This window comes from Dama dama, chromosome 5 (assembly GCF_033118175.1).
Source record: "Dama dama isolate Ldn47 chromosome 5, ASM3311817v1, whole genome shotgun sequence".
Lineage (NCBI taxonomy): Eukaryota > Metazoa > Chordata > Mammalia > Artiodactyla > Cervidae > Dama > Dama dama.
Window position 1 is genome coordinate 81,484,996 of NC_083685.1, and position 20,423 is coordinate 81,505,418.

A 20,423-nucleotide genomic window follows, 5' to 3' on the forward strand; every position below is an offset into this window, starting at 1 on the left:
AATAGGTTGTTTCCAAAAGTTTTTAGCTTGTGTTTAACTTTTTAAAAATAAAATAACACTTTTGTGACTATCAGTTACTTGCTAGGTCTTTTTTTTTTTAAACACTCACTTAATGATAGATGATGTCCAGGGCTCAGGATACATTAGTGAACAGGGCTTCTCTTACGAAGCCTGCATGCTAACGGGAGTGGGGCAGATAATTAATTTGTTTTCAAAAATAATTCTTGATCTTCTAAAATTACTGAGTGATGAGTGCTAAGAAGGAAATAAAATTAGGTGGCTGATGTGATAGACAGTTGTGGGTGAGGGGACCTTTTAAATACTTTTATTTTGACTTCAGAAAGACTCTACCAGTTTTACTTCCACTTTTTACATACAAAGGTATTGGGTTTTTTTTGGTGCTTTCACTGATCTGAGAACTGCCCTTAAAATTATTTTTTTCCCATTATACTAAAACATAAAACATATGAGAAACATAAAATTGTTTTAGTTGGCATTTTTTTCGGTTATTAGATTAAAAATTGCACATTTATGGTTATTAGGCTTTAGTCTGGTGGAATGTTCATAAGAAAATTAGAGTTTAGCAAGCTACGTAAGTAGAAAATGATGCAATTATTTTAGATATTAACACTGAAATACTAGGAACTTCAGTTAATAGGAAGCATAATCTAAAGGAGTCATTTTGTTGGATTGTACATTCAGGACAGCTTCTTTTTTAGAAAGATTTCCCCTTTGTTGACTTCTAGTGTGATCTTCACTTGTCTCTAAAGATTAGACTTTTTAGGCGAAGGTCTATATAGAAGAAAGGGACTATGATTTGATGTTACCAAAGTTTTGGAGAGCCACTGCTGTTCTTACATAGCTCAGATTAATAATTTCTTAGACTTACAGAAGGATACTTTTTGTATCCCTTGTGTTGGAACACCTTAGATTATTAGAGATTGTTTCTCTCCTTAGTGCCTTGTATAACTTGTTGAATTCTTAAACTTTTGGTTTCAGAACTCATTTATACTCTTAAAAGTTAAAGGGGCTCTGTATGTGCTTTTATTTATATGGGTTATGTCTGTTTATGGAGCTTCCCCGGTGGCTTAGTGGTAAAGAGTCCACCTCCCAATACAGGAGATGTGAATTCAGTCCCTGAATTGGGACGATCTCCTGGAGAAGGAAATGGCAACCCATTCTAGGATTCTTGCCTGGGAAATTCCATGAACAGAGGAACCTAGTGGGTTATTTAGTTTATGGGGTTGCAAAAGAGTAAAGTACATGTCTGTTTATATAATTTTAGAGAAATTTTAAAACACTGCTTAGTTTATTAAAAAAATAATAAGCCCAGTACAAATTAACAAGAGTAAAATACTTTTATAGAAATCAACTGTATTTTGGAAAGCAAAAAAAAAAATTTAGATAGTTGACATTCTTTCATAAATGTCTTTAAAAATTAAAGTATGTTTTACATTACAAGCCATGTGTGGCTTTGGATACCATTCTTGGGCAGGACAGCTTTAGAAATAGAGTTCAATATAAGGCTAATACCTCGGTATAGGAAAAATGCGTATATACACACACACACACACACATATATATATATGAATGTCTGACATAGAAAAGACAAGTTTCTATTTCAGTATAATTTTCTAACAACTAGAGCTATTTGATGATGGAATGCATTTCCTCATAAGGTAATATGGTCCTTGTTGTTGAAAATATTCAAAGAGGGGATGGGTAGAGAAGGGGTTATTCTTAACATTGGATGGGAATTATTGTTTATTTTTTAATAGCCAATAATTTTATTAAAATTGTAAATGCTATTTTAAAAATTAAATAATGCACATGAATATAAAAATTAAAATGACAAGTTCTCCTTCTTATGTATGTATGTAGATCTGCCTGCTTGCTTTCATTTCCACAAAAGGAATCATGCTCTGTATACTGTTCTCTAACTTGCTTTTTAGAAAAACAGTTATCCTAGATATCTTTCCTTGTCAGCATATATAGTTTCCACTCTGTTTTTTCAAGTTCATAGTACTCTATAATACTGTTGATATAATGCTTTATTTGTCTAGTCCTCAAAGCTGCACTCTTACTGAAGGTTTTTAAAGCATATCTTAAGCATCTTCATTTCACTCCTACTTTAGCATGCAACTCTTAAAAAAAGTCAATATTTTCTTACATAATTCCATTATCATATCTGATAAAAGAAACAGCATTTTATTGGTATCATCTGATACTTTATTCAGATTTGTATCATAAATATTTTTTTGTGTTTGGTTTGACTTCCAGGATTCAAACAAGGAATGTAGAATTGATTATTAAGTTTTCCAGGTCTCTCTTTTAGTTCTCTTCCCCCCTTGATGACATTGACTTGGTTGGAGAAACTAGATAAGCTGTTCTATAGAATGTCCCACATTACAAATTTTCTCAATGTGTTGTGTATTTTAACTTGTTCTTTATTCCTTGTATTTTTGAAAATGGAAGGTAGCTCTAGAGCCATGCCCTCCAATACTAGCTAGCTATGTTTGTAACCATGAGTGGCTATTTAAATTTAAAGTACTGGTTTTAAATAAAATTAAAAAGTTTAACCCCTCCATTGCGTAAGTATCATTTCAAATCAGCAGCCACATAAAGAACATTTCTGTCATCGTCATCACAGAAAATTATTTTGGGCACTGCTGATTTAGAGGCTTAGTTAGATTCAGGTTTAATATTTTTGGTGAGAATATCTCGTGGGTAGTGTTGTGTTGCTTTGTATGGTGTCACATCAGAAGAGACGTGCTGGTTGTCCCACTTTTAATAATGCTAAGATTGAGAAGGTGGTGATCAGCCTCATGCCTTCATTGTAAAGTTCTAATCATGTGTTCTGTGAATAAAGACAGTTTTCCTTCTTTTGAAATCTTTTTTTTTTCCTTGACTTACTGAGTTGGCTAAAACTTTCAATAAAATTGTTGAAATGTTGAGAGCTAATATTCTTGTTTTGTTCCTAGTCTTAGGGAGAAATATTTAGTCTTTCATCATTAAGTATGATATTGTTATTTTTTTTAACAGTAGTTGTAGTTTAGTCACTAAGTCATGTCTGAGTCTTATGACCCCATGGTCACATGGTCACATGTGGGGTTCTCCAGGCAAGAATACTGGAGTGGGTTGCCATTTCCTTCTCCAGGAGTTTTTTAATAGATGTTTTTTTATTGGATTAGAGAGTTCTGACAAAACATGGTCCACTGGAGAAGGGAATGGCAAACCACTTCAGTATTCTTGCCTTGAGAACCCCATGAACAGCATGAAAAGGCAAAAAGGTAGGACACTGAGGGATGAACTCCCCAGGTCAGTAGGTACCTAACATACTACTGGAGATCAATGGAGAAATAACTCTAGAAAGAATGAAGAGACAGAGCCAAAGCAAAAACAACACCCAGTTGTGGATGTGACTGGTGATGGGAGTAAGTTTGATGCTGTGAAGAGCAATATTGCATAGGAACCTGGAATGTCCGGTCCATGAATCAAGGCAAACTAGAAGTGGTCAAACATGAGATGGCAAGAGTGAACGTCGACATTTTAGGAATCAGCGAACTAAAATGGGCTGGAATGGGTGAATTTTACTCAGATGACCATTATAGCTACTACTGTGGGCAAGAATCCCTTAGAAGAAATGGAGTAGCCATCATAGTCAACAAAAGAGTCTGAAATGTAGTACTTGGATGCAATCTCAAAAATGACGGAATGATCTCTGTTTCCAAGGCAAACCATTCAATATCACAGTAATCCAAGTCTATGCCCCAACCAGTAACGCTGAAGTTGAACAGTTCCTTGAAGACCTACAAGATCTTCTAGAACTAACACCCAAAAAAGATGTCCTTTTCATTATAGGGGACTCTTAAGTTGAGAAACACCTGGAGTAACAGGCAAATTTGGCCTTGGAGTACAGAATGAAGCAGGGCAAAGGCTAGTAGAGTTTTGCCAAGAGAACGCACTGGTCATAGCAAACACCCTCTTCCAACAACACAAGAGACGACTCTACACATGGACATCACCATATGGTCAATACCGAAATTAGATTGATTATGTTCTTTGCAGCCAATGATGGAGAAGCTCTATACGGTCAGCAAAAACAAGACCGGGAGCTGACTGTGGCTCAGATCATGATCTCCTTATTGCCAAATTAGACTTAAAATGAAGAAAGTAGGGAAAACCACTAGACCATTCAGGTATGACCTAAATCACATCCCTTACGATTATACAGTGGAAGTGAGAAATAGATTTAAGGGATTAGCTCTGATAGAGTGCCTGAACTATGGACAGAGGTTTGTGACATTGTACAGGAGACAGGGATCAAGACCATCCCTAAGAAAAAGAAATACAAAAAGGCAAAATGGTTGTTTGAGGAGGACTTAGAAACAGCTGTGAAAAGAAGAGAAGCTAGAGGCAAAGGAGAAAAGGAAAGATATACCCATTTGAATGCAGAGTTCCAAAGAATAGCAAGGAGAGATAAGAAAGCCTGCCTCAGTGATTAATGCCAAGAAATAGAGGAAAACAATAGAATGGGAAAGACTAGAGATCTCTTCAAGAAAATTAGAGATACCAAGGGAACATTTCATGCAAAAATGGGCACAATAAAGGACAGAAATGGTATGGACCTAACAGAAGCAGAAGATATTAAGAAGAGGTGGCAAGAATACACAGAAGAACTATACAAAAAAAGATCTTCATGACCCAGATAATCACGATAGTAAGATCACTCACTTAGAGAGCCAGACATCCTGGAATGTGAAGTCAAGTGCGCCTGGGAAGCATCACTATGAGCAAAGCTGGTGGAGGTGATGGAATTCCAGTTGAGCTATTTCAAATCCTAAAAGATGATGCTGTGCAAATGTTGCATTCAATATGCCAGGAAATTTGGAAAACTCAGCAGTGGCCACAGGACTGGAAAAGGTCAGTTTTCAAATTCCAATCCCAAAGAAAGGCAATGCAAAGAATGCTCAAACTCCGCACAGTTGCACTCATCTCACATGCTAGTAAAGTAATACTCAATATTCTCCAAGCCAGGCTTCAACAGTACATGAACCGTGAACTTCCAGATGTTCAAGCTGGTTTTAGAAAAGGCAGAGGAACCAGAGATCAAATTGCCAACATCTGTTCGATCATCGAAAAAGCAAGTGAATTCTTAAAAAACCTCTACTTCTGCTTTATTGACTATGCCAGAGCCTTTGACTGTGTGGATCACAATAAACTGTGAAAAATTCTTCAAGAGATGGGAATATCAGACCACCTGACCTGCCTCCTGAGAAATCTGTTTGCAGGTCAAGAAGCAACAGTTAGAACTGGACATGGAACAACAGACGTGTTCCAAATAGGGAAAGGAGTACGTCAAGGCCGTATATTGTCACCTTCCTTATTTAACATATGCAGAGTACATCATGAGAAACGCTGGGGTGGAGGAAGCACAAGCTGGAATGAAGATTGCTGGAAGAAATATCAATAACCTCAGATATGCAGATGATACCACCCTTATGGTAGAAAGTGAAGAACTAAAGAGCCTCTTGATAAGAGTGGAAAAAGTTGGCTTAAAGCTCAACATTCAGAAAACTAATATCATGGCATCTAGTGCCATCACTTCATGCCAAATAGATGGGGAAACAGAGGAAATAGTGACAGACTCTATTCTGGGGGGCTCCAAGATCACTGCAGATGTGACTGCAGCCATGAAATTAAAAGACGCTTGCTCCTTTGAAGAAAAGTTGTGACCAACCTAGACAGCATATTAAAAAACAGAGACATTACTTGGCCAACAGAGGTCCATTCTAGTGAAAGCTATGGTTTTCCCAGTGATCATGTATGAAGGTGAGAGCTGGACCATAAAGAAAGCTGAGCGCCAAAGAATTGATTCTTTGAACTATGTTGTTGGAGAAGACTCTTGAGAGTCCCTTGGACAGCACAGGGATCCAGCCAGTCCATCCTAAGGGAAATCAGTTCTGAGTGTTCATTGGAAGGACTGATGCTGAAGCTGAAATTCCAGTACTTTGGCCACCTGATGTGAAGAACTGACTCACTGGAAAAGACCCTGATTCTGGGACAGATTGAAGGCGGGAAGAGAAGGGGACGACAGAGGATGAGATGGTTGGATGGCATCACTGACTCAATGGACATGAGTTTGAGTAAACTCCGTAAGTTGGTGATGGACAGGGAGGCCTGGCGTGCTGCAGTCCACGGGGTCACAAAATGTCGGACACAACTGAGTGACTGAACTGAACTTTATTGGATTAAGTCCTAGTACTTGCTAGTTGAATCTTTTTATATAAATAAGTATTGAATTTTGTCACGTTTTTTCTATATTTATTGAGATAATCATATAGTTTTCTGTTTTATTCTGTTAATATGATGAACAATACTTTTTTTTTTCTTGTGAATGTTACACCTTACATTCATGGTGCAAATCCCATTTGATTATGATGTGTTCTTAATTTATGAATTTCTCAATTGCTTATCTTTTGTTACTGATTTACATCTGTGTTCTTGTTTTTTTTTTTTTTTTTTTTACATTTTTAAAGTGAAATTTATTGAGGTATAATTTTAATAGAGTAACACTCACCCTTCTCAGGTGGGCAGTTTTGAGTTCTGACAAATATTTACAACCATGTGATCACCAAATACATGTGTTTCCTTAAAGAGTTTTGTTCTGTGATTTCCTTTTCGTACAGTGTCTTTGATTTTGGTGTCATGATAACGATGGGTTTCTCTTGTGTCATTTCGGCGTAACTGCAGTTTTAACTTTTCATGCTTTTTTGCCCTCCTGTATACAGGTCCTAGACTGCACAGAAGTGTATCTCAGTATGTTCCCTCAGTGGAGAGGGTTAAATGGATACATTTGAGTACATTTTATACCTTTTTATCTTAACTAGAATCTTATCTCTATATTCAGATACTGAGATACTTAAATTATGTAAGGCAAATCATCTTTGCCTATCTGATCACATATTAAATTAGCATGAGAGAATTGACTTTTATGAAGCTTTCTGCATGGTCTTAGTTTTAGGCCACTAAACAGAATTTTCCTATGTAAACTTAAATAATTTTAGGATTATATGTGAAAAACAAATGACATCTGAAATTTCTAATACTGTTAACTTATATACTTTGATACAATAGTTATGCTATAAATATACCTTTCTTTTAACTTCCCAGGCACAAAAATCTCAAACCTAGAAATCCTGGACAACAAGGACAGGCGCCATCTCTAAGTCAGCAGCAGCAAGTACTTCCGAAGCACAAGACCAGTGAGAAGCAAGAGAAGAGTGAAAAGCCACAGAAACGCCCCTTGACTCCTTTTCACCATCGTGTGTCTGTTAGCGATGACATTGGCATGGACACAGATTCAGCCAGCCAAAGACTTGTGATATCTGCTCCAGATAGTCAAGTGAGATTTTCAAATATCCGAACTAATGATGTAGCAAAGACTCCTCAAATGCATGGCACTGAAATGGCAAATTCACCTCAACCACCCCCACTTAGTCCTCACCCCTGTGATGTGGTTGATGAAGGAGTGACTAAAACACCCTCAACTCCGCAAAGTCAACATTTTTATCAAATGCCAACACCGGATCCCTTGATTCCTTCTAAACCAGTGGAAGATGGGATAGACAGTTTATCCCAGTCTTTCCCAGCTCAATTCCAGGAAGCTGTAGAACCTACAATATATGTTGGTACAGCAGTAAACTTGGAAGAAGATGAAGCTACTATAGCCTGGAAGTATTACAAGGTCCCAAAGAAAAAAGATTTAGAATTTTTACCACCTCAACTTCCAAGTGATAAATTCAAGGATGATCCAGTTGGACCTTTTGGACAGGAAAGTGTAACATCAGTTACAGAGTATGTATTTTTTTTAATAGTCAATTAAAATTTAAGGGTGGAAATGATGTAAGTTCTTAATAGGCGCCAGAATGGTTTCAGGGTTGGATTTACAATAATAAATCCTTTCAGTAGTTGAGTATTAATTTTGGATAATTTCTCTACTGTATTTTTTCCTCAGGGGACCTCTTTATTATGAAATATTTTAGTCACATAAAAGTGGAGAAAATAATAACATTTGTCCATCAACTAAGTTGGTCCATCAGCCAACTTAAGGATTTAACATACAATTAGCACTACTGTATACTATTATTTTTCCTCTATTCTTCCTTCCACTGTCCTGAATTTGGTATTTATCACTTCTATACATGTTTTTATACTTGTGGCTCTAGTTAATTAATTTCACTTGCTTTCTGGTATTTCTTTGTTATGAATATATTAGCCAAAATTTACACAGTTATCTACTTTCTTGAGATGGCATGTTGATTATTTTCAGTTTTTCACAAAAGATGTAGCAGTGAATTTTTTTGTACACATTTCCTTTTACACTTGTAAGAATTCCTCTAGGGAATATAGCAAAAAGTGGAATTGCTGTGCCATGGGGTATATTGATATTCAGCATTAAAGGTTGTTGCCAAATTACTTTCTAAACTATACTAGTTTATACCCTCATCAAACAGCAGAGTATGAGAATAGCTATTCTACATTTTCCTCAGTACTTAATATTAAGAGACTTTTAATTTTCTATTCTGCTGCATGCAGAATGGCATATTATTGTCTTACTATATGTTTTACAGTTTCCTAGTAATGTTAAGCAGCACTTAGAAAGTGTTCATGGGCCTATACTTATATTATATTTTAGTCTAGTTTCTTTTTTCCCCCCAATTTATTCCTTTCATATTCTGGTTATTAATCTCATATTAGTTATTATGCTTTGGATATAATTTTTAGTCCATTTTTAGTCTTTCACCTCCCCCCCACTCCGATTTATTCTTTGTATCTTCTGGCTATTAATCTTGTGTTAGTTAGATGTACTACAGATATCTTCCTCTGTTCTATGGTCTGCCTTCTTTGTCCACAAAGTATGTCATACGTATACATTATGTATAATGTACTTTGGGGCAAAAATAGTCTTATTTTCAGGTCCCGTTTACTTTCTCTGTTGTTCTGATTATCGTCTGTCCCAAAGTTTTTGCATTTTTATCCATAGTGGGGTTTCCCCTAGTGTCTGATTGGAGTGTGGTCGATTACAGTGCCGTGTTAGTTTCAGGTGTGCACCAGAGTGAATCAGTTAGTGTGTTTTTTTTAAAGGTGAAAACCAACCATTATATTCGTTTTACTATTATAGTCATTAAAGCTATCTACCTATTTATCAATACAAGGCCAAGTAGTGTGCAGAGATTACACTTCCTTCTCTGTCTGTTGTCAGTGAAAATTTTAGGGTCTTTTGCTTAGAATGTTAAAATTTCACAAGAATGTGTGTGTGTGTATATACACTCACGCACACACGCGTGCACACATATATATGTAGTGATCTTTTATTCATTCCTTGTACTGAACTTTTGAGGAGAGCTGGTTTAGTTTGAAGTCTTTTTTCTTTTGTCCCATCACTGGAACTTTTTTCTTGGATAATGTCTCTATTTTTCCCTCCATTCTCTGTGGAATTTCTAGAATTCAGATTTTGAACTTTTATATTTTCTCTCATTTTGTTTTTCTGAGGGGATTCCTCAACTTCTAGCTCTTTTCTTTTTTTTTTCCCCTAGCTCTTTTCTTAGAGTTTTAATATTTATTATTCATGTGTTTTTAATTTCTAAATTAAAAAAAAATAGCACCCTGTTGTTAAATGTCCTGTTAACTTTTTTTTCCCTTTAGAAGTACTGTGTTTTGGTCTTTTTCTTTACTATACTGATTCTCATCATATTATTGTTTCATCTTACACATTTTATTATTTATTTGTTTTGGCTCTGCAGCATATGGGATCCTAGTTCCCTGATCAGGGATCAAACCCATGTCCCCTGCATTGGAAGTGCAGAGTCTTAGCCTCTGGATTACCAGGGAAGCTCCTCATCTTACACATTTTAGAATGAGGGAATAGAGGAGCTGAGTAGAAATTTGTGTGTAAAGAGAGAACCTTGTCAATTGGCAGGACTTACTCATTCAATAAATATTTCAGTATCAGTTGTGTGTCAGTTCCAGACACTTTGCTTTATGGTAATGGGGTAGGGGATGTTTTGGCGGGGAGGCCTTATACCTAAACTTTGTGCCTTCAGCAGGTTATCTATTCGTTTTTCTTAGAAAAGGAACCTTTTCAGGACTGGGACGGGTGTAGAGGAGGGGGATAAACTAGGAGTTTGAAATTAACATATCCATACTAGTATATATAAAGTAAACAACAGAGACCTGCGGTACAGCACAGAGAACTATCTTACAGTATCTTGTAATAACCTGTGATAGAAATGAATCTGAGAAAGAATGTATGCACACACACACAAAGCAGAATCCCTGTACACCTGAAAGCCACAGAACATTGTGAATTAACTGTGCTTCAGTTCAGAAATGGGTATTTTTAAAAAGAAACACTGCTTCTCCATTTTCAGCTTTTTCATTTCTTTTCCAGAGATAAAAGGCGGTTTCTTTGGTTTTTAGGCAGTTTGGCTCTCCTGTTGTTTATGTGGTTTGCCTTTAGCCCCCTCTTGCATATTCTAAGCTATGAACTTTCTCTACAGTGTTTCGTTGGTCTTTTTTTCTTTTTTTTTTCATTTTGCTTGTGTTTCATTGATTTTTGAGCTTCCCTGAGATAAAGTAAAATGCCCGATCCATTTATAGCCTCTCATTTTCCCTACAGAGATGTATTTTCTTTTAAAGTTCCTTGATTATTATTTTAATAGATATATCTGTGTGCTTTGTCTAGCAGTTTGAATTGTAAAAGCATTCTAGTATGACTTTTTTAAAAACTAAAATTAATTTGAAATTGAGGGACTTTAGGATATCCTTATGATCATAGAAGACAACTAACTTAGTTACTAAATTAGTCAGCAGATCTCTTGGAAACAAGTAGTTCCCCTTTACATGAGAATAAAATCCATACTCTTTTCCTCATCTGTAAGGTTTCTACACAGTCTCCTGTATACCTGGTTCTTCACTTGTATTTACTACTCTCCTATTTGCTTCCTGACTTAACCACATCAGCTTTCTTGCTGTTCTGTCAGAAAGTTAAGGTCATTCCTCAAGGCCTTTCAGTTCAGTTCCGTTCAGTCGCTCAGTCATGTCCGACTCTGCAACCCCATGAATTGCAGCACGCCAGGCCTCCCTGTACATCACCAACTCCCGGAGTCTACCCAAACCCATGCCCATCAAGTCGGTGATGCCATCCAGCCATCTCATCCTCTGTCGTCCCCTTCTCCTCCTGCCCCCGATCCCTCCCAGCATCAGGGTCTTAGAAACTGCATTATGGGACTGCGGGGGAGGGGGGACTGCTCACTCCTTTTTGTTCCATCGAACTCGAAATTTACCTTCTCAGGAAGTATTTCCTTGACCACCGTAACAAAACTGTGGCTTCTCTTTAGTCCCCAAGTGACTGCCTATCCTGTGAATTGTTTTCCATATACATACACATATATATATATATATATAATTATCTGAAATTGCGTATTTGTTAATGGTCTCTTCCCCCATTAGAATGTAAACTCTATGAGGGTAAGAATTTTGTCTTGTGTACTACTGTCTTCTTCCAGCATAAACACATACACAGGCCTGTGTGCACACATGTGCACACACCCACACCCCTAGAATAATCCTAGGCATTTAGTAGACACTCAGCAAATGTTGGATGAATGAAATGACAGTATGGCCCTAAATTTGTGATTTTAAAACTTATTTCTTTCTAGATGTCATATTTTCTTATTTAATAAATGTATGTTAAAAAAAATAGTGATGTAAATATTTTCAGTTTTAAGAACGTTAAGAGTGAGTTTTTATGGATATAGTCATTAGATCTAAGAATTCTAGCTGTAACTTTTAAGTGTATTGGCTGCTTGTGTGCATGAGTTATCTGTAAGTGAAATGAAGGTCTCTTAGAAATTAATACAGCTTAACCTTAAGAGTCTGTTCTCAAATTACTTTGATGTTTTTCTCATTGAATAAGAATGAGAAGCATAGTGTAGAAAGGTAGCATGCAGAGTAGAATGGTTCTGGATCATGTTTATGTAAATGAAGGAAATAACATGCCTCTCTCTGTTACTGGTCACCATTTTTTCTACCTCATAAAAAGCAAACAGCACAAAAATACAGGTTTTTAAAAAATGTCTCATGAATGCTGTTTGGTTATGCTAGTTACTAAAATGTGTGTTGTATCATAAATTACTTGTAGATAGAATCCTTGTTTTTGTAATACTAGATAAGAATAGGGTAGGTACCACAGAAAGTCAGCCTTTAGAGGCTTCGCTACTATATGAACTAGGAAACATTTCTGGAGTATAACTTTTATACTTGGTAGGTTAGAAGTTTTGGTCTTTTATGTTTTAATCATCTGGGTGATTTTCTTTTCCCTGGAGTTACTGTTCTATGGCAGTAGTTCTTAACTGGAACAGTTTCTGGCCGCCTTTCACACACACACACACCCCTCCCAGGTGACATTTGGCAGTGTCTAGAGATACATTGTTTGTGACGACCAGAAGTGTCCTACTGACATCTGATAGGTAGAGGCCAGGAATGCTGCTAAATATGTTACAAGGTATAGGATTATCCTGTACAACAAGGAATTCTCCAGCCTGAAATGTTAGTCATGTTGAGGTCCTTTAATGTCACAAATAACTTTTAACAGAAATAGAAATCTAGAATAAGTTATTATATTACATATACTAAGCATGTTTAATGATTAGTTTCACGTGCGAGCTCTCCTGTACTCTCTCTTTCCAAACCACAGTAAAATACCTGGCATGGTCTTCTGTGTTTGTATTATGCTGAAACAAAAGTTATTTCTTCTCACAGTTAAGGAGATCTTGTTGAAATAACTTATTAATTCAAGTGCCTGCTCTTAATATTACTTGAGATGGGAAATCATGAGGATTGGTCATCTCCTTACAACAAGTGGCAAAGCCTGTTGACACAGTCAGATGATGTCCCTTGTCATTAAAAATAAATTATCTAAAAAGAATTATAAATACCCTAAATTACTATTATACTTCCTTAATGGAATTTAAACAGTCTTCTTAAATTCTTTATTGAAGTATTCTATATTTTTAAAGATGTAATATGTCAAACACATTTCTGGCCATATAGTAATCCATTCAAAAGCCTAGTTTGTTTTATATTTTAAAAGTTTGTCAATGTATGACAAAAACCACTACAATATTGTAAAGTAATTAGCCTCCAACTAATAAAAATAAATGGAATAAAAATAAAAACATTACAGTTCCCCACAAAAAAAAAAAAAAGCTAGTGAATTCCTATTACCCAGTCACAGTAAATTTCTATTATCCTTTTTAATACTTTGAGTTTTGAAAGTCTGAAAGTGTATAACACTTAATTTTAATGAGGTTAATTAATTAGAAGGTTGTTGCAACTCCTACATTATTCTTTCTCCTTTTGTGGGAAGATTATCTTGTTTAAATTCATATTCCTCAAAGATACATTATCAATTTTAATAAAACTGAAGTTTCTGTAATATACAAGATGCTGTAAGATGTTGGAGTATAAGATAAATTTGAAAAAAAAAAAAAGATAAATTTGGTCCTGGCCCTAAATGAAATTGTAATCTAATGGAAAATAATATTCAATTCTCTGATACAGATATATATAAAGTATAGTAGGAACACAGAGCCAGAGTGGAAAATAATTCCATTTATAGAGATCAGAAGCTTTAGGTAGCTTAGTATGGAAAGATTATAGGTTGCTGCTTAGTGGTTTGGTATGTCATGATGAGAAATGAAATCTCAAGAGTAGGGTGGGGCTGTATAATAGAGTAGCAAAATATTGCTTATAAGGTGATACAGGGACCTCCCTAGGAAATTAGAAGGATGCAGTAGGGATGGATGGATTTTATAGATGTGGAGTAGACTAAAGAACCTTATGGCCAGTTAGAATAGATCTAGAATACAAAGCGGAGAAGACAGTGGCACCCCACTCCAGTACTCTTGCCTGGAAAATCCCGTGGACGGAGGAGCCTGGTAGGCTGCAGTCCATGGGGTCGCTAAGAGTCGGACACGACTGAGCGACTTCACTTTCACTTTTCACTTTCATGCATTGGAGAAGGAAATGGCAACCCACTCCGGTATTCTTGCCTGGAGAATCCGAGGGATGGGGGAGCCTGGTGGGCTGACGTCTGTGGGGTCGCACGGAGTTGGACATGACTGAAGTGACTTAGCAGCAGCATAATACAAAGAGTGGCAAGAATGCATCAGTAGAAATAAAAAAGTAGTTTATACTAGTTGACTTTTACAGATGTGTGCCTTTTTAGGAAATAATGAAGGAGAAATTTAGACCTTTATTTTTGTTAGTGGCAATTCAGTTTACATTTGGCATAAATAAATGAAGTTTTCCACTGATTGGTATTAAAGGGTTGTAATAGGTGTTAATAATAAGTAGATAAAAGAAAGACATACTGTTTATTTTGCTAATCAGTTTTAGTTGGTGATGGCCACTTGACTTGTGAAGAGTAATTACTTCATCATTTCTAAGCATTTCCTTTATTCTTAGGCTTCATGTGCAGGAGTTGATGCCAAATTTTTTATTTTTTTATTATTTTTTTATGCCAAATTTTTTAGTAGCTCAGTTCAGTTCAGTTGCTCAGTTGTGTCCAAGTCTTTGTGAACCCACTGACTGCAGCATGCCAGGCTCCCTGTCCATCACCAACTCCCAGAGCTTGTTCAAACTCATTTCCATCAAGTCGGTAATGCCATCCAACCATCTCGTCCTCTGTCATCCCTTTCTCCTCCTGTCTTCAGTCTTTCCCAGCATCAGGGTCTTTTCCAGTGAGTCAGCTCTTCGCATCAGGTGGCCAAAGTATTGGAGTTTCAGCTTCAACATCAGTCCTTCCAGTGAACACCCAGGACTGATTTCCTTTAGAATGGACTGGTTGGATCTCCTTGCAGTCCAAGGGATTCTCAAGAATCCTCTCCAACACCACAGTTCAGAAGCATCAGTTCTTCAACACAGCTTTCTTTATGGTCCAACTCTCACATCCATACATGACTACTGGAAAAACCATAGCTTTAACTAGATGGACCTTTGTTGGCAAAGAAACATCTCTGCTTTTTAATACGCTGTCTAGGTTTATCATAGCTTTTTTTCCACGGAGCAAGCATCTTTTGATTTCATGGCTGCAGTCACCATCTGCCGTGATTTTGGCGCCCAGGAAAATAAAGTCTGTCACTGTTTCCATTGTTTTCCTGTCTATTTACCATGAAGTGATGGGACAGGATGTCATGATATTAGTTTCTTGAATGTTGATTTTTAAGCCACCTTTTTTCACCCTCCTCTTTCACCTTCATCAACAGGCTCTTTAGTTCTTTTTCACTTTCTGCCATAAGGGTGGTACTATCTGCATATCTGAGGTTACTGATTTTTTCTCCCAACAAACTTGATTCTAGCTTGTGCTTCATCCAGCCTGACACTTTTTAGTAGCCACTTTAAAGTAAAATTCCTTTTCTAATTTGTTAGAATTTAATTGGAGGAGAGAGAGGTTGGGTGGAGCTTAGCATATCTCCCACACAAAATATACACATCTGTGACAATTACCTTTATTTTCTTTTTGTGTCTAATTAATTTTAGTCTCTTTGTTAATGATAACATCTATTTTAGAATAGTGACTTAAGACCTTGTAAATTTTTTTAAAAAGCAAAATTTCTGCCAAGAAACATTACAGTTGCTTTTTGACATTTTTTTCAAGAATTTAGTTTTAGTAGAATTTGTGACAGCTTAAAATAATCTGCTATTCTGATTCACAAAGAATCTTTCTAAACCCTGAACAAAGAACTGTACTTGAGCATAGTTCTTGTCATGATGTCTTGGTTGGTATAAAGGATACTTCAGGATATCTTAACCATAATGTCCATTAGTGGAATTAGCTTTTATATTTGTATCAGTGATATATCAGATTTTTATTGTATGTATATAGTTATTATAATGCATTATTTGATCTCTAAAAGATAGATTTTAATTACTTTGTTTCATAGAAAGATGTCTATGATGAAATAAACTTGCTTTGATTTACTGTATTCTAAATCTTATAAGTTTTTTTTCTCTTTAAGATTTTTTTCTAAGTCTTCCTTATTTGATATCTTACTTTAATGCAATACAGCTATACTTTTGACAGCTAGCTTGACTCAGTTTAAGGATTGGTTCTGAATATTGGAGATGGTATTAGAAAAGGTACTGTTAATTTTTTGAGATTTATTAAATTCATTTCTTCATTAACAGTTCTTGAATTATAGCTTACCTCCTTTTATAATTGCTAGTTCTAAAATATTGTCACATCTTGTCTGAAAGAATTTCTTTTGAATAAAGACATTGAAGCATAAGCTGTAAGCCATGTTAAATTCTCTACAAGTACTTTTTAGGGTCGTGTGCTGCTTTGTCATAGTGAAAAGAAGGAGATACAGTTAATAAAAGTAATTTTGGTTTGCTTTGGGCATTACAAAGGTTCCTGTTCATGGCTGTACCTAATCATTCTTTTCCAGTTTGTCTGTATTTGCTTTTATATCTGACTGAAATTATCTCTGTAGTTAACACTTTGGCTTTATGTGAAAGTTCCTTTTAGAAAAGGAGAGGTGTTTTGTTCCTGTTCACAAAATTGTCTGTATACTTTATAATTGGATAGTGATGAAATGCTAACTTGAGTTTTTAATCTGGCATCTCTTTAAAGAAAAAAAGCACATTTTTTATTTCTATTAGTTTTAAATATAGAAGGATGTATAATGTAAATAATTTATATTTTTAATTTATTGTGACTTGATACTCTTGATATCATTGACTTCATTTCAGTTCTTTGCTGTGAGATCCATTCAATAAAATAACAAAAAGTTGTCTTTAGGTATTGCATTTGGTTTACTCATTTTTATTCCTAAAAGAGCCCTGCGCAGTAGGATTTTTTCTTTTTACTGTTACTGCCCACTAGCTTAACAACTACTTATGTGAATAGTGTGGCAGTTTTTATGCTTCTGCCAGAGGACAACTTAATATGAAAATAGATGTTTTATTCACCTCAACACAGAGTAGTCTTTCAGGTTAGTGACTGGGGGTGGAGGGGTAGGTTCTTATACTTTCCCCCTATGAATAGTTATGTGTATTTGCATATTTATTTAAAATCTTCCCTGCCCTAACCCTGCCACTATTTGACCATTTCTTCCAACATAATTTTCACATCCAAGTCAGAGAGCACACCCTCTGTTTCCTATTTCATGACTTTTAAGTATTAAATAAGAAAATAGATGTCAAAGTAGATACAAATACTATTTTAATGATTTATGTTGGTATCTGATAGACATTTCAGGAAACATTTAGCATCTAGTACGGTGAGATAGAAAACTTATCAAGAAATAAATGCTTATTTATAGAACAGAACCATTCTAACAGATAACTGTAAAACATATATCCCATTGACAGTTGGGTTAGCACTATGTTCCTATGGAATAAAAGGTTTTGTATATTTGAGATTTCAGTTTGAGGATAAATCTGAGGCACATTGAGATAATAGTGACATATATCATATTTGATAGCATTGTGAGAAAATGTCAGTTATTCTTTTGATTACCTCTATTTCAAACCTTAGTTTATAGGGTATAGAGTGCTTCTAGTGCTGGACATTGGTGAATAGATTAGCTAGCTGTGATAGCTCTGTCATTCATAGTTTATAAACTAGCAAATAGCTTCATTGATTCCAAACCTTATTTCTCGTATGATTTTTTTTGTCTTGATACCCAGGACACCAGGACAGGCAAGTCACAGCAGTAGTATCATTTTCTAACAAATAAAGGTGAATTACTTCAAAGTACAACATACTTTATCTTAGAATTATTAATGCAAACACAGTATCTCAATCCTCTGTGGCTTTTAGATTTCATATATTAATTTAGCAAGTATTTATTGAGCACTTACTATGTGCCAGGCACTACTCTAGGCATTCGGGATAGTTCAGTAAATAGAGACAAAATCCCTAACATTTAGAGGCTTATAGATAGTCTAGTCGAGTGACAGACAGCCATAAGCATAAGCAAATTACATAGCATGTTAAGAGAGAAATACTGTGGAGGGAAAAGTGGAGCCAGATAAGGGGGATCAATGTTGAGATAGTGGGTTTATTTTAAATAAAGTCTCATAAATATGTGACATTTAAAGACTTGAAGGAAGTGAGGGAGTTGACCATGCAGCTATTCGGGGGAACAATGTTCCAGATAAAAAGAACAGTCACAAGTGTGGCTGACCTGTTGAGGAATATCAAGGAAGCCCTTGAAAGAACTGTGAGAGAGGGAGGAATAGAATAGTAGAAGATGAAGGGGAAAAGGGGAGACAGATCATGGAAAGCTTTGATAGGATATTATAAGGACTTTGTTTTTGACTCAGGGTAAAATAGTCATTGCAGGATTTTAAGCATTATTTGACTAGAAGCTGGGCTGTCATTGTTTCGGTAGTGCGGGAATCTCAGCTTTGCAAACCATAGAGAAAATGAGTTTAGGAGTCTAAAAGTGTCATGCAAACCAAAAATGAATCATCCTCTCTTCCCATTCACCAAGCACCTTGGTCTTCAGAGATGTAAGGGTCCTGATGCCTTCAGGGTTTGGTGATCCTGTCAGTTTGTTGTGACTTCCTTGGATTTCACTTTTTTCTGGTGTCTCTTCCTAGTAGTTCATCTTTCTAACTTCAGTGTTGTCTTCTTGCCTGTTCTGTTGTTCTTTGACATTTTATTGGCTATTTTAGGAGAGTATAGAGATACGTTTATCATTCATGAAGTAGAACCAGAAGACTAATAACTTATTTTCCAATGTGAGTAGTAAAAACCTCTGAGATAACTTGTGCTGAAACTCCACTTGACATTCTAAAGGTTTTGCTAGAATTATTTACAGTTGATAAATAATACAGTAGAAAATTGTTATTTTCATGAAACACGTCAGCCTCTTAAACTTTTTAAACTTAAAGTATATCCACTCATGGCAGTAGGAAAAGGATAATCACTTTAATTGTATAAAGGTGTAAAGGTATAAATTGTATAGTAGATATAAATTTTATAAAGGTATAACTTGTATAAAAGTACAGTAGTCTCACTGTTTGGCACAAATTTTGAGAGTTCCTGTGCTGAAGCAGTTTAGATATGAATCCCTTTCAAGTGAATGAATTTGTACAGGTTAATGCACTTGAGTATTTGGAAATGGAGTCAGTTACCAAAAGACAACACATTTTGGTGAAAGACTGTGAGACCAGGATTTTAGCTCCATTTCTTTGTTGCTGAATTTGAGACTTCAGTAAATCACATAATCTTTCTATGCCTCAGTTTCTTCCATTTGTCAAATGGAGGATTGCAAGTTAGATCATCTCTAAATAATTTTTTTAAGAAAATAATTCTGAAAGCTTTATGATACTTAGTCACTTTAGAAATTTTTATGCTTTTATGGAGAATATAATTAATTTTTCTAATTTTTTTTTATGCAGGTTAATGGTGCAATGTAAGAAACCTTTAAAAGTTTCTGATGAATTAGTGCAGCAATATCAAATTAAAAATCAGTATCTTTCAGCAATAGCATCTGATTCAGAACAAGAACCTAAAATTGATCCATATGCATTCGTTGAAGGAGATGAGGAATTCCTTTTTCCTGATAAGAAAGATAGACAAAATAATGAAAGAGAAGCTGGGAAAAAACACAAGGTGAGTAAGAGAAAGTACACCAAAGCGTCACTGATGTTTTGTAGCTCTGCATATGGTACCACAATTCTCATTTTAAAAAAAGATTCTTCATTTTAACTTAGAAAAAAATTTCTTAAAAATAGATTAATCAGGCACATTGTACAAAATTTAAGAGCTTATATGGCTTTGAAATTATTACTGGTCTCTGATGATAATGAATATATCTTTATTATAAAAGTTTTGAGATTAGAGAAAAAGGACATTAGTTTGTTATATTGAAATCAGAACACTTAGGTAGATGAACTGCTTTGATTCTGAGTTAAACTATGCTCTAAGTGAATTAACAGTTTTCAAAAATGCAGTAAAATACACATCACTCTGTTTATAAAATACATGATATTTTGAATATGTGACTCAAGAAGTAAAGTCTTATATTAATAATGTGTCTTAAAAATTTTTTTAAATAAAATATTTGAGGATCTATTAAGCACAAGATAACTGCTAGAGAAGAGTTTTGCCTTAAACACAAAATTGAAAATTGAAGGCTATAAAATTACAAAAAGGACGCAGTAATATGTTTAATTCAAAGAATTCATTTCACAAAGTTTTGCTTAGCCTTTTTGTGTGCCAGGTACTTGACATTTTGTTCTTTTGTAAATATGAAAACAAGTAGCTGGGAATGTAATAGATTTTGTAGAAAGAACATGGACTTTGAAATTTGACAGATTTAGTTTGAAATCCCAGCTCCACT

General features: G+C 35.3%; 1 protein-coding gene across 1 annotated transcript in view; it reads left to right on the forward strand.

Moving 5' to 3' along the window:
- Positions 1-20,423, forward strand: part of MED13 (mediator complex subunit 13) — a 94,182-nt gene that overhangs the window by 34,227 nt on the left and 39,532 nt on the right. The window contains exons 9-10 of the mRNA XM_061142687.1: positions 7,174-7,857; positions 19,480-19,693. Of these exons, the coding sequence (XP_060998670.1) occupies positions 7,174-7,857; positions 19,480-19,693 (898 nt within the window). The remainder of the gene's footprint in view (positions 1-7,173; positions 7,858-19,479; positions 19,694-20,423) is intronic.